The sequence below is a fragment of the Danio rerio genome, chromosome 23 (assembly GCF_052040795.2).
Source record: "Danio rerio strain M-AB ecotype USA chromosome 23, GRCz13ab, whole genome shotgun sequence".
Taxonomy (NCBI): Eukaryota; Metazoa; Chordata; class Actinopteri; order Cypriniformes; family Danionidae; genus Danio; species Danio rerio.
The window spans coordinates 4,066,915-4,082,215 of record NC_141043.1 but is presented as its reverse complement, the minus strand read 5'-3'; the positions used below and the strand labels follow the sequence as shown (position 1 = coordinate 4,082,215).

Here is a 15,301-nt window from a genome sequence, read left to right as displayed (position 1 = left end):
GCTCAGGTAGATCTTGAGAATTCCCCTGCTGTAGTAGCTAATGAACAGATAGTGATTGCTCTTAAGAGATAACTACTTACTAAGAGCATGTCTGGTGCCGATTTGGATTAGTCAATTTACTTAAGTCGCATGTTTTTGGACAGTGGGAGATACTGGGGAACCAGAGGGAAACCCACGTAAGCACGAAGAGAATGTGTAAACTCTGCACAAAAATGTCAGCTGGCTTGGTAAGGACTAGAAACAGTGACGTTCTTGCTGTGAGGCAACATACTAACCACTGGGCCACCATGCCACCCATCTAAAATAAAAACACCCTAGTAGCAAAGAATTCTGGCCCAGATTTGGCATGAAGCTGGCACAGCAGGCATTCATCCGGCACTGGCATACAGCATGTGGGCCAAACATGGCCCGGGTTTGGCAGAGGTGGCACCGTCTTTAAGGCGGCACACAAGATTTGGGCCAGATGAAAAACGTAGTATTTGGCCCAGATTTAAAAATTTGATAAGTGGGCCATGTGAGTTTGGCCAGTCTTGACCCACATTTAAAATACACTAAAATCATTTTTGAGTAAAGAAAAAAAATTCTACCAATCAGGTCACTTTGAGAAAAAGCGTGCCCATAGTGTGCCTAAAGCGCATCACTCCATGGGTTTATCAATTTCATTGCCATCGTGACACACCAACCTATCTGGCCCAGTTAAGGCCCAGTTATGAGTTATTAACTTGGCTGAGACTTGGCCCAGATATGGTCCGTGTTTGGCCCTTGTCTGGAAGCCAGATTTGGTCCAGTCATGTACCGTAATTCACTGCGGCATGTGGGCCAAGCAAAACCTGATTGTTTGGGCCAGAGCTGGGCCAGACAAATTTTGCTATGTGGGCATTGACTTTGAGTCGAGGGAACCCATACTGCTAAAATGCTAACTTGCTTTTGGGTTACAAATTGACGTCACAGTTCCTCCACTCTATTGAACACACCTGAACATGCTAATCAAGGTCTTAATAGGCATATTAGGAGCTTCCTGATAGATATGTTGAAGCAAGTTGGAGCTAAACTCTGCAGAACACTGGCCTTCCAGGACCAAGTTTGAGCACCCCCGCTTTGACTTAATAAAAATGTTAATAAAAGTCTTTTTTTTTTAAATGTTGGAAGAAAGATCAATCTCCCATAATGCTACTCGAAAGCATAAATAAATAAGAACAAGACATGAATCACAAAATGCTGCTCATTTATGGATATATTTTTTACAGTGTAGGATGTTCAGAAGAAACTTGTGACAACTTTTTTCCCCTGCCTCAAATAGGTTTCTTCTTTAAAACCACCAACACTTGTACCACATATTTATCGCACTGAAGATCCTCTGATGTGGGCGGAAAATGTTTAAAAAATGTTATACCCCCTCAAACACACTCAGTCAACTGCAAATCTAAAATTGAGAAAAGGAAATGATGCCAACGGTGTGATATAAATATTATTGCGTTGTTAGCACAGGGGAAGCTTGGGACTTAAAAACAGGTCACAACAAACTTTGATATTCCACTGTAAGCCAAAAATATCCTAAAGTCATTAATGATTTCACGTCTTGAATCTTAGTAAGATTTAAGTTTATTCACTTTTTTCCTGGTGTGCTCCTCAATATAAATCTAAAACTACATTTAATATCACCCCACAAGTTCTCAATTGGGTTGAGATCAGGGAACTGAGCTTTTTTTTTTTTTTTCCCTGAACTAAGTCGTTGCTTGCTAACTTTGAGGGGGAATAAGACACAATTATTTTGATTGGAATTGTGTTGTTATCAGTGTGTGAAGAGTGGGAGAAGAGGGTTGCATTGACACTCCTACACAATTGGCAGCACATTGAACACATTTTATAAGTGCTCAGAAACTTCTAAATATCTCATGAAAGAATATGTTAAAACCAAGCACACCATTGTTTTTCTTGTGAAATTCCCAATAAGTTTGATTTGTTAAATGAGCCTCTTCCTATTGAAAAAACAAAAGTTGGATCCAAGATATCACTAATTTGAGAACTAAATGAGAGCATGCCATCCAGTATAACCCCAAGACTTTTCACGTGGGTTGAGAAATTGACTGGGGAGTTATCAACAAACAGGGTAAAAGATTGAGCTTTGGATAAAACAGATTTTGAGCCAACCAAAAGGGCTTCGGTTTTACTGGCATTTAACTTTAAGAAATTATTAGTCATCCATTTTAATCTCATCAATCAAGGAAGACGTATCAAATAAATAAAAAATACGTTTCTTTTTTTTTTTTTAGAAATGTATCAAATAACACACTCAAGACTACAAAAGATATTGCTTAAACGTAATTTTATTGGTGTACTTCAGTCATTTCAACAATGATAATAGAAAACAAAAGATCGCACATCATAGAAAGTGTGTCTATACTCAAAGATATGTCGATACACAAACACTAAGGCCGAGATGTGTGTTGTACAAGTGGCAGATGGCTTTACTTCAAGGAGAGCTGCTGATCTCCTTATTGACGACCACAGCATTTATTTCCTCCACATTCCAGATAACCTACAGATAATGCTGCGTGAGTTTTGAGGTTTGCGTTTCTGAGGAAAAACTGTGTTTGGCCAACAAAACATCTACTAAGACATAAACATCATGATGTCAGAGGAGCATCTTTAACATCACAACAACTAAAACAGTATTTAAGGCCTGTTATGATAAAAAACAAATGTTGGAGTGAATAAAGACAGCTCATGGCATTCACAAAGAGGTCAATGGCACCAATCATCATCTGACTAAAGGGATGCAGAAAATCCTTTACATGACATGTTATTTTTTTCAAAACACACTACACAATGCGCACAAGTGAATAAACGCATTAACATGTTTAAATATATTGCTTATAAAAATAAAAACGCGATTATATTGAATAAATTAATAGGTTTTAAGGCAGCCAGTTGTTCAAGGGATGCTTTTCCCTGTCATTTCAACTGGAGCAGAATGGGTGATTGAGTGGACTGGAGCGTGCCAATGATGGGGTCCGCACACACACCTGCTATACACACACACGACCCTCACTACTGCATCTTCTTTTAAAATGTAAATTAAACAATGCTAGGCTAGATTTAATTCGACAAAATAGAAAAAACAAAAAATACAAGCCTAATCTGACGAGGAAACGTATTTTACGTTTTGTCAGTTTAGTGGCTATTTCGTACGAATTCGTTAACATCTACATTTTAACAGATTTTCTTAAAAAAAATATCCAAATACTTTATTTTCCATGTAAATTGTGAAATGTAGTGCGTTCAGAATAACGAACACATTCTCTCATTGACTGTGGGATCCATTGTAACTACTTTAATTTTAATTCAGCTATTTATTTTGTAAAAGATAATTAACTAAACTAAAAAGTAACTCAAATATTATTACTTATGTTTTAAAAGTAATGTCACTTTTCTTGTTACTTAGTTACTATTATTACGTAACTCACGTTACTTGTAATGTGTTACTCCCAACACTGACAGACATACATAATACGTATCACATGTGCAAGCAAAAGTCTTCATTATTTATTTTTGCACATCACTTTACAGGCTGTGCAAATTTAGAACCAAGTAATCAAACAGGAATTCTGTACATAAAAAAATGAAATGCTCCAGATTCAATTAATAGAAATAAAATTCTGTCAAAAATTGATCTCATTGAATTAAATATGATATGAATTCTGTATAAAAACAAAGCAAAACAAAACAAAATGACCCTTTAAAATGAACTGACAGAAATAGACATCACGTTTAAAAAAACAATCAACCAACCCCCCCAACAAACAACAACAAAAACAGTCCTGTACAACTGAAAATGTAAGTTGATTTGTACAGAATTCCTGTTTGATAAGGCCTGGATTTATTCCAACGAAAAAAAAACAAAAAAAACATTTTATGAGGAAACAAAAATTGTACATTTAGTCAGTTTTCTGGCTAATTTGTAAGAATTTAGTCCTATAAAAATGTTTTTTTAAAGGAAGGCGTGGCATCAAACCACACCCCTAAACTCAACTGTCATTGGGCAAATTGTACTAAATTATACGAATAAGATCATACAAATTAGCCACTAAATGAAAACACTTCGTATAGGTATGAGATATCGTTTATAACTTATAAACAAAACCAACTTTAAGCGTTAACATCAACTTTTTAACTGATTTTCTTTAAAAATATATCCAAATACTTTATTTTCCATGTGAATTGCCTCTTTTTTTTGTCATTTGATATTTAAATTGGTGGCTTCATGTTGGAATTATCAACCTGATCTCAAGAGGAAACATAAGTATTTTACGTTTTGTCAGTTTAGTGGCTAATTTGTACGAATTCGTACAATTCGTGCGAATTCGTTGAGTCGTACAAAAATGTAAGATTTTAAAAAGTAGACGTGACATCCCCCCCGCCCCTAAACTCAACCGTCACTGGGTGATGAGTAGGCCCACATGGAATCTGCGCGCACAGAATTCCGCAGATTTTTTGCAGATTTTCCGCAGAATTCCGCAGAATTCCGCAGATTTCTGCAGATTTTTAGCCCATTATTAATTCTGTTTATTTACTTGAGTAAATGTGTAAATCTGAATTTATTCAGTTTTTATTCAGTAATTTATTACTTTTTATTTAATATATTAAGGTTTTAGTTATGATATTCTGCTGGATACCCACAAAATAATTCCGCAGATTTTTACCAAAATTCTCCGCAGAAATAGCAAAAAACGTCCGCAGATTCCGTCTGGCCCTAGTGATGAGCAAATTGTACTAAATTGTACGAATTAGATCGTATGAATTCATACGAATTAGCCACTAAATCAAAAAGTTACGAAATGCCGTGAGATTGCATTGGAATTACATTAAATGGCAACTTGGACGCTGTGTATCATCTGTTCACTGCTATACGAGATTAATAGAAAAAGACCCCAAACATTGGCACAAAAACTCCACGAGCGTCAAACACAGAGAGAACCAAGCGTTATAGAGGAGCCACTCAGCGCACATCCTGCCCAACACCATTCACTGCTACATGACAATCAGGAAGAGTGTAAGTAGTTTCTGTCCCGTATCATTTTCTGCCAGAGGAACAGTGTTTTTTTACGTGAGACGAGCACCATTGGTTATATCAGTGAATTGTGTGCGCGCTGAGCAGGGTCTCTGTAACGTCCCGCTCTCTCGTGTCGTCATACGAAACACAAACTTCCCAACAACGGCCTCACACTGGATATACATGAGGACAAACAGATTTCAGTGCTTGCTTTTGCATCACAGTTATCGTACTTGATCTGTTTCCCTCCACTTTAAAATAAGATAAGGAAATAAGAAATTGTGAAAAAAAACTATTCAAAAACAAACAAATGTGTTCATAAAAGGATGAATAAATATGAGGACCAGCCTCTGGTTTGATGAACGCACACAAACACATTTATAGAGTCTCTAATGCACATAAAGACGTGCGATGATCATGTGCTGTAATGGTAGAAAGAAAAGCTAAGGGCCTCATTTATGCTTCATAAATGATTGATTAGGAGCCTTATCGAACAACAGAAGAGTGAATTTCTGTGTAAGTAGTTAAATCAGTTATTTGCATTAAGTTGTGTGTCCACCGAAGCGTTTATTTTTACGGTACAGAAACGGCAAAAAAGCTCTGGTGTGAGCATTTTTGCAGCACAGCATTTTTTTTTCAGTCGGTTGCTATGATACAGGTATGCCCGCTGCACCATTACAAGCCTATAGCAGATTATCTGTTGATATTTGCATGGTATTGTCCCGCCCCTTGTCCACTGTGATTGGACAGCTAGCTAAAAATTGACACTGATGTGCGCTGCTCTTGCAATGGCTGTAAAAACGTTGAGCGCTCAGCGTTAGCAACGGAAAACTATGGAGGTTCTAAAGTGGCATGTGCAAAAAATAATAATAATGAAGACATTTACATGCACGCATGATTCCATATTGTGTGCATGGGATACATACGTATTGTGTGCGTCAGTGGCATAGTCGGGTTATGCGCACGTATGCTCCGTAGGCTTACTTTTTTCCGCGAGCTGTTTGGGTATTAGGACTTCTGAGGATTAATAATTGATTCAATCAAAAATATACCCTCGGTATACTCACTTGTTTTGCTGATTGGGTGTCCCTAATTTTGTGTATTTGCTTCCCCTTCAACTGTATACCAAATGTGTTTTATAGCTCACATTTTAATTTGTTGTAAGTGGTGCATTTTTGTTTAACTTGCACCTTCCCCGCCCCCTGATGACCGAAAATTTCATGAGAGTTTTTCGGAGATCACGACAAGTCAACTGAATGATGTTTCACTGTAATGTTCAGGTAAAATTCTAAAACCTACTGGGGGTTATTTTAGCCCCCCTAAAAGTTTTGCTATTAGCTCATGAACTGTACACTACTAAATTATCGACTCAGTCCTCTTTAATTTTGATATGAAAACAGGGGCAGATTTCCACTGCGCTGTTTTCAACTCGTTTGTCATTTCAGCAAACAGCTATGCAGAGCGAGAGCAGAAGGTGTGTTTATCGATAGATTTTTATAATATCTGCATATTTGCAGTTCTGTGCGCTTGACATAACATCGCGTGCGCATGATATAAATATACCCAAGCAGGCTCAGAATGTCAACATTGCGTCAGGTTGACGCTGTACCCCAACATCGTAGGGATGTGTGACATTTTGTTTGGAAATGGAAATCGGGTTGACGTCAGAACCTAACATCAGACAGACATCAATGTCCAACCTAAAACCAACCTAATATCAACCAAATATCAATGTTTAGTGATATTACAGCTTAACGTTGTGTGGACATTACCAATATGACGTCTATCAGATGTTAGATTGTCATACCTGACTAATAAATGTCAGTATTGGACGTCAATGTGACGTTGGTTTAAGATGTGGGCTTGTCATTTTGGTCTCTTTTGAACAAACCTTAAATCACTTTTAAAACCAACCAAATACCGACGCCATTTGGCGTCATTATTGGACATTAAACTAACATTGTCTTTAGATGCTGGCTACACATAGAATTTTGATCACCTGACGTCATGACCTGAGTCTAACCTAATATTAACATTTTTGACATTGTGGGGTTAGTATCGCATGCGCATGACATGATATAACGTGCGCACACGAAAGTCTTTTTTTTTGCTTGTCACTTTAGAGGCTTCATAAAAACGTCTCGGGTTACGTATGCAACCATAGTTACCCGAGAGGGAACGAGACACTGCCTCTAACCAGTATGCTAGGTGTTCCCCTAGCGTTCTGGTTAGACGCAGTGTTGAAGTTCCCTAGATGGGGAACAAATGCTAATCTTAAATAAAAAATAAAAAACACTTCGGTGGACACAACTTCGGAGTCAAGTTTAAAAACGCTCTTTTCTACATGTAAAAAATAAGCATGTTGTATTTATGAAAATACTTGAATGTTTTAAGAAACTTGAAATTAGTAACGTTCCACAGTCACTGTAAAAAAAGGCACAACACTTATCCTGACCTGTACTAGTATGATACTGTACTATTAATTTGATATTTATTATTTTAAAAATTAGCATATATTAAACATATTATTTTGATTGATAGTTGGCTCGATATGTTTATACAGTTTGTTTTTTGTACTATTTTGGAATGTACATTATTATAAAAATGCTTAAATCAAATATTTTTAATGATATAACAGTGTACAGGGTAAAAATTATTTATTCTTTGACCTATTCGTTTAAATGGAACAGCTTATTATCACTATAATGTTAACCGACAATAATGTTTTCATAACTAATAGCAGAAATTCAGTCTTCAGTCATCATATTTAGAAGATTTGCACAGGGAACACTCGACTTTTTAGGAAACAGGCTAATTTTACAGCTCCATCTAGTCGTTTTATTTTTCAATGCGATTCAGTGATTTATGCTAAGCTAAACATGCTCACGCCAAACAGGGATTTCGGCTGAATGGATTTCTCAATGGAAAAACTCAGCTTTTTAACTCTCCGTGAGCTGTTTTTAACATATTTCCCCCCAAAAAAAGACTGGTGTTCCTTTCAATGCTGTCAGAAAAAATGTGACAATACATATACAATACAAATTATGTTTCATGAATGAGGCCCAAAGCGTGCACGTTTGGTCTACTGTGTGAAATGTTTTAGATGAACCGGCAATAACACTCGCAATTAAAGAATGTTAATTATTGGCTGTAATAAAAATTGTTATTTTTTTAATATATGTAACACACGCTCGTCTTGTTTTCACTATGAGTGGCAGCACACAATGCAAGAATGGAAAATGGCTTGAAAACACTCACACAACATCTATAGGGCGACCGCAGTAAAAGCCCATCCGTCAGCACAAAACCACACAGAAAAGCAGCGTTTCAAATGGGCAGCAGAACAAGCCAAGATTATGCTGTACTTCCTGCAACTCATTTTCCAAAAGTCCCACTTAGAGCTTTTGCTGGTATTGCGGTGGTTTGTGTATGGTTGCTAGATTTTAGTCTATTGCTGTATCCGAAATCGCCTCCTATACCCTCATTCACTTCTCAGCCCACTAATATAGTCCACTGAAAGGAGTGAATGAAACTAGTGAGTGAATTCAAGTATACAGGAGCCATTTTGTTTGTTTTTTGCTGGTTGATAAATTGCCTCGGAAGACTTAGGCTGCGTCCGAAACCGCCTACTACTCAGTAGGTACTGCATTTGAATTTAAACGTACTACTCGGACATTAGAAAAGTACGCTCTATACAGTATGAATGTAAAAAGTATGAATGGAATTCGGACGTACTACATCCGACATTTTGTCATGTTCACGTGACCTACTTGCGTCAATTGCGTCGCTTTACTCCCATTCATGAATTCTCTCTTGGGGCATCATGGGATGCGCACTCCAGAATCTCGCCACAAGTAGTAAGTCATCCGGGTATTTCTCGCATACTGATTTTCGAATTCGATGAATTTATACATACTACTCGGCTTGCATACTGATTTTAGCGTACTATATAGTATGGAAGTATGGGGTTTCGAACGCAGCCTTAGATTTTACACTTCCTGGTCAGATAGTAATTTAATACTCAGCTTAGCTAGCTGTTTCAGTAATGAAACAATTTTGATTTCTGTCACATAAACAAACGTTAAATTAAATCATTAATCATTAATTAAATCATACTTTATTTTGAAACTTTACACTGATAGGAGTGCACTTCAGATGCCATCTTGTGGTCAAACGTAGAAATTCATTCGGCGCGCAAACTGTCATTTTTTTTATGCCCTTTAATTGCTAACTTCAAATGTACGTCATTGAGTACATTACAGCATTACATCGAGCAGTTAGAAACTACACTTGTGACATCACAATCGGATTGCATTGCAAACAGACTCACTCCCTTGACTTTGATTGAGGGATTGACTGAGTGCACTTTAAAAAATCCACTATGGTTTTGGAGACCACTAGAAATGGCTGCTCCCTCGCATAGTGCACTATTGGAAATGAGTGAGTGACTCTGAACACTTCGTGCACAGGAGCCATTTTGTTTGTGTTTTGCTGATTTATAAATGGCGTCAGAAAGTATCAATTTTACACTTCCTGGTCAGAACTTGTTAGCCATTTAACACTTAGCTTAGCGAGCTGTCTAATAGTAATGACACACTTTAGATTTTTGTGTACTAATGTAACTTTAATCGAATGAAAATGACAGGATTGCGCTTTAGATGCCATCTTGTGGTCAGATGCGGAAATTTGGCGCACAAACTATCAGGCTGCAATTTTGTATGCCCTACAGTTGCTAACTTTCCTTCATGTTCTTCACTTGGATGTGTGTCATTGAGTATATTACATAAGTGTCCTCTGAGGAGTATCTGAATGGGTTTAAATGTAATGCCCTAAACCCTTGAGCACTTAGAAACTACACTGTTCTAACGTCACAATCACATTGCATTCTGGGAAATATAGGTGCTGGAGTGGACATATAAAGCTGACTCGCTCTATTGACTTTGATTGAGGGTATGTCCACATAAGCTAACCACATTCACTTGATGAAGTGAAACGCACTTTAAAATGGCAGCTGGGGTTCCCCAGAGGGAACAAAGAAAGGGATGCTTGCGAGTGTGTATCTTAACATGGGTTGTATGCCTACTGTTGCAGTGCATTGTGGTATTGATTGAGTTCACTTTATAACATCCACTGTGGTTTGGGAGACCACTAGAAATGGCTGCTCCCTCACATAGTGCACTTTTGGAAATGAGTGAATCTGAGCACTTCGTCCACATGAGCCATTTTGTTTGTGTTTGCTCGTTGATAAATCACCTCAGAAAGTTTAGATTTTACACTTCCTGGTCATAACCTGTTAGCAGGTAAACAATTAGCGTAGCGAGCTGTCTATTAGTAACTACACACTTTTGATTTCGGTCACGCTTACATACGTTACTTTAATTAATGTCATAATGTATTGTGAAACTATACACTGATAAGATTATGCTTTAGATGCCATCTTGTGGTCAGATTTGGAAATTCATTCAGCGGGCAAACTATCAGGCTGCACTCCATTGAAGTTTTTCATGCCCCTCAATGGAAACAAACACTTCAAACACAGGAGATATTTTGTTTGTGTTTAGCTGATAAATCACCTCAGAAAGTTTAAATTTATTATTCCTGGTCAGAACCTGTTAGCAAGAAAACACTTAGCTAAACAAACTGTCTAATAGTAAGAGACACTTTTGATTTCTGGCATGTATACAAACGTTACTTTAGTTACCCTGCTGAAAAATCCTGCTTATACCAGCCTAGGATGGTTGGCTGGTTTTAGCTGGTTGACCAGCCTGGTTTTAGAGGGTTTTTGGCCACTTCCAGGCTGGTTTCCAGCCTAGTTTTAGCCGGACAGGTTGGGAGATGACCAGCTAAAGCCAGCTTGACCAGCCAAGCAAGGCTGGGAGCCCAGCCAAAACCAGCTATGTCCAGCTAAAACCAGGCTGGTCAAGCTGTTTTTAGATGGTTTTAGCTGGTCACTTTCCAGCCTGACCAGCTAAGATGGCTGGAAACCAGCCTGGAAGTGGCGAAAACCCCTCTAAAATCAGGCTGGTCAACCAGCTAAAACCAGTCAACCATAATAAGCTGGACTTTTCAGCAGGGTAATTAATATTTTAATTTAAAAACTATACAGCAATAGAAAAGTAATGCACTATTTTGAGAGCGTAGTGGGCGAATTCGGATACAGCTTTGTCTTTTAGCTCTGATATGCTGGTGTTCTGCTAAGTTGACTTTTAACGGATAAAGCATTAAAGTTTGGCTAAAAACTAGCATTTTGTCAAATTGTAAAATAAGCCAAAGACATCAATGCATTTACTATACAGACGTGTGTAGTGTTTGGTTTAGTCCAATGTTTATCTGCCCTTTCTAATAAAATGTGATTCATGGACATGAAGATATACCCACATGAAAAAATACTAGAGTGGTTTTGAAACATACTACAGTAAAGTGTATACTGTATTTTATTAGTGATTTACAACACTTTGTTAATGAATGCTCAAGCATACTGTCGTATTAACAATAGTGAACTAATACACTGTAATAAATACTGTAGTATACTTCAGTTTTACTATAGTAACATAGTACTATAGTACTATAGTAATGGTGTTATGTAGTATAACATACCCTGTAGTTGTAGAAAACTATTGGGTTATTTGTTTATGTTGTTGCATTACTATAGCAACCGTAGAATTTCCACAACAGATTCATTCAAGTACTTCATTATAGCATGGTTCAAAAGTACTATAGTTTTTTACTGTAAATAACTATAGTATTTTATTTTATATGGGTGCTCCTTTAAAAAAAACGTCCATGTTAAAGGGATAGTTTCACTCAAAACTTAAAATTTATTCACTATTTAATCTCCCTCAGGTGGTTATAAACCTTCTTTTGTACACAAAAGAAGATACTTTGAAGAATGATGAAAACTATGACGCAAATGTCCATAGTAGGGAACACAAATACCATGGAAGTCAATGGTTACAGCTTTCCTACCTTTTTCAAAATATCTCCTTTTGTGTTCAACAGAAAAAAGTAACTCCTAAAGGGAGATTTTATTTACATTTATTAGTGAGGCATCCCTTAAAATAGACTTAAAATGAAACAGAGAGCATCATTTATATGAGGGAGATATTCACCAGTATATGAGCCTGTTTTTAAATTGCACAACTAAACCGACCAAGAGCGTGTTTGCTTCCACATTTCATAAGCGAATACTCACACACAATGTTAGTAGCATCTACTGTAAGTCTCAGTGCATGCTTGCTTACTGCCTATTTAATAAATATGAAAATCTGCAATTGTTGTTTTTATCTATCCTAACACACAGAACCCGCTGTGTTTGTTTCTGGCAGAGACAAGGGCAGCGCCCCCAACTCCTACAATGGCTATTCTCAAGTAGTTTAGCATAATTGTCATGAACTTGTTCAATAGCTTTTCTCATTCATGCTGTAAACATGCGACTTCACCTCTTGAAGTCTGATTATAAGACACACCACATGACGGATCTGATCCAGAGCCACATTACAATATAAACAGTGTCAAAGACAGAAAAAATGACAAATAAAATAAAAATAAAAATAACAAGCTCAAGAAACGGATTATTGAGGATATGTGGAATTCCCCTATTCATAATAAAAAAAAAATAATAATAAAATGAAATAAAATAAAATTACAAATAAAAAAAAAAATAAAAAAAAAATAAAATTCAATTGAATAAAGTACAATTAAAAAGACATTACATTATAGATATTGTGAGACAAATTAAAGACAAAGAGAAAGGAAAAGAAACAACTTATAAAAATAAAATAACATGGTCAATAAATGTAAAATCTCTTTACTGAGTACTGAGGATCTGTGGTATTCCACCTATTCATAAAAAATAAAAAATATATAAAAATAAAAAGTAAATAAAAAGTAAAAAAGTGAAAAAGACTTACATTATAGACAGTGTGAAAGAAAGAAAAACTAAAAGAGAGAGAAAAAATTAGGTGAATTCACAAACAAATAAATAAAATAAAAAATAAAATAAATAATGTTCAAGAAATGGAAAATCTCTGAGTGACAATCTGTGGAATTCTCCATATTCATTAAAAATAAAATAAATAAAATAAAAATAAAATTTGTGTCAAAGAAAAAAACTAAAAGAGAGAAAAAAAATATTAAATTCACAAAACAAATGAAATAAATAAATAAAATAAAGTAAACACATGTAAAATCTCTGAGTATTCAGGATCTGTGGAATTCCCCATATTCAGTAAAATCAAACTAAAAAGTAAAGTAAATAAAAAAAAACTATATAAATAAAGCAACATCAACTGTTGTTGTAGGCTGTGGCGTGTGTCTCTTCTGCCGTGGTGTTTTGTCAGTAATCGGCCACAGGAGCCAGATCTCGACTGAGCGTCACTGACACGTTGGTGTAAAGACTCCTCCGGGACACTAGAGGGGAGTAATTCAAGTTATTCAGGCCGTCCAGACTCTGCCTCTCCTTCGACCTACGGAGTAACTTGTATCTGAAAAAAAGAAGACAAGAAAAGTGAGACCTAAACGTCAGGCTCAGGTATGTGTATTATGCTTTGAAATCTTCCTCTGCTAAACAACACTCAAAAAACATGGTGAAAAACGGAAAAGCTAAATTCAAAAATGATTTGATTTTCATTTTTTATTTCAAATGACAAAAAATAAAATCACTAGAAAACAAAAACTACTAATAAAGACTTGTTTTTCTATATTCCGAAGCCAGATAGTCCGACTCATTCACGGTGACGAAATGCTGCCGCACACAGGCTAGCCTACTTTAGGCTATTATTTTTTCCATTTAATAATGTTATAAAAGGTATTTTCTTGCGATAACATAATTTCCTCATTGAAGTCAGTTATGTGGAACAACATAATTGACGATAAATGCATTATTTGCATTGCTGAACAGTTTTCTGAAAATAAAGTTTATTGTTAAAATCACTTCCACTTCAGGAGTGACAATAACATTGGACATTCGTTTGGAATCATTATGAAAAAAAAAAAAAAAAAGCTTAAAAGGGCTAAACATTTTGTCCTTAAAATGGTGTTTAAAAAATTAAAAACTGCTTTTATTCTAGTGAAAATAAAACAAATTAGACTTTCTCCAGAAGAAAAAATATTATCAGACATACTGTGAAAATTTCCATGCTCTGTTAAACATCATTTGGGAAATATAAAAAAAAATAAATAAATTCAAAGGTGGGCTAATAATTCTGACTTCAACTGTATATACAGGGCATCCACTGCATATTTTTTACGCAATGGATGCCCTTCCAGCTGCAACTCATCTATGGGACACATCCATACACACTCATTCACACTCATACACCAGAGACAATTTAGCCTAACCAATTCACCTATAAGCGCATGTCTTTGGACTGTGGGGGAAACCGGAGCACCCAGAGGAAACCCACGTGACAGCAGGGAGAACATGCAAACTCCACACAGAAACGCCAACTGACCCAGAGGAGGCTCGAACAAGCGACCTTCTGCGTTGCCCTATATATTGCCCTATATATATATATATTTATACAACAGTTTGGTCTGGTTCTCGAATCTGATTGGCTGATAGCCGTGATATATTTAAGTAATATCAGCACCAGTACAGCCTCTTTACCCTTTCTGTATTACTCCACCCACATACAGCCAGCAAAAAAGCAGACACTACAGATCTTAAGTTTAAAAGACGCACGCTCAACTGTTTAACTGTCAGATTATGATTTGAATCCAACACGGAAGAAAGTAGTTCCTCATGCAAAAGGGTTTTTGAGACTCTCCAGGTTTGATTTTGTTTTTATATACACAATTATGCCGTCAAACTGTTGTATAAACGCAATATCACACTCGTAGCAGTGCGATATAGCTGTATATCGGCACTGATGGAGGCACTAAGGCACTTAGCCTGCGGCCTCATGCCAACGCACGCCTCCCACCAATGCCAATTTACAGCCATATCACACTGCTATGAGTGTGATATTGCTCATATATATATATATATATATATATATATATATATATATATATATATATATATATATATATATATATATATATATATATATATATATATAATTATAATTTTACATATATAAATATAATAAAATGAATATAATTATAGAAAAATAAATAAATAAATAAACATAAATAAATAAAATTTTATTTAAAAAAGTTGCATTACAGAGAGTCAAAGAGAGAAAAAAATAAAACAGAAAGAAAATGGGGTGAATTTTAAAAAAACAAAAGTAAAACAAAAATGTA

The 15,301-nt window shown here is 36.0% G+C and overlaps 2 protein-coding genes across 3 annotated transcripts in view; both read right to left on the bottom strand.

The window, feature by feature from the left end:
- Window positions 1-15,301, bottom strand: part of raf1a (Raf-1 proto-oncogene, serine/threonine kinase a) — a 778,989-nt gene that overhangs the window by 738,808 nt on the left and 24,880 nt on the right. The window lies entirely within an intron of this gene.
- The window catches only part of b4galt5 (beta-1,4-galactosyltransferase 5), a 59,308-nt gene continuing 46,316 nt past the window's right edge, over window positions 2,310-15,301 (bottom strand). The window contains 4 exon segments of the mRNA NM_001045332.2: window positions 2,310-4,475; window positions 4,528-6,478; window positions 6,684-8,587; window positions 8,666-13,536. Of these exon segments, the coding sequence (NP_001038797.2) occupies window positions 13,389-13,536 (148 nt within the window). The 3' untranslated portion in view covers window positions 2,310-4,475; window positions 4,528-6,478; window positions 6,684-8,587; window positions 8,666-13,388.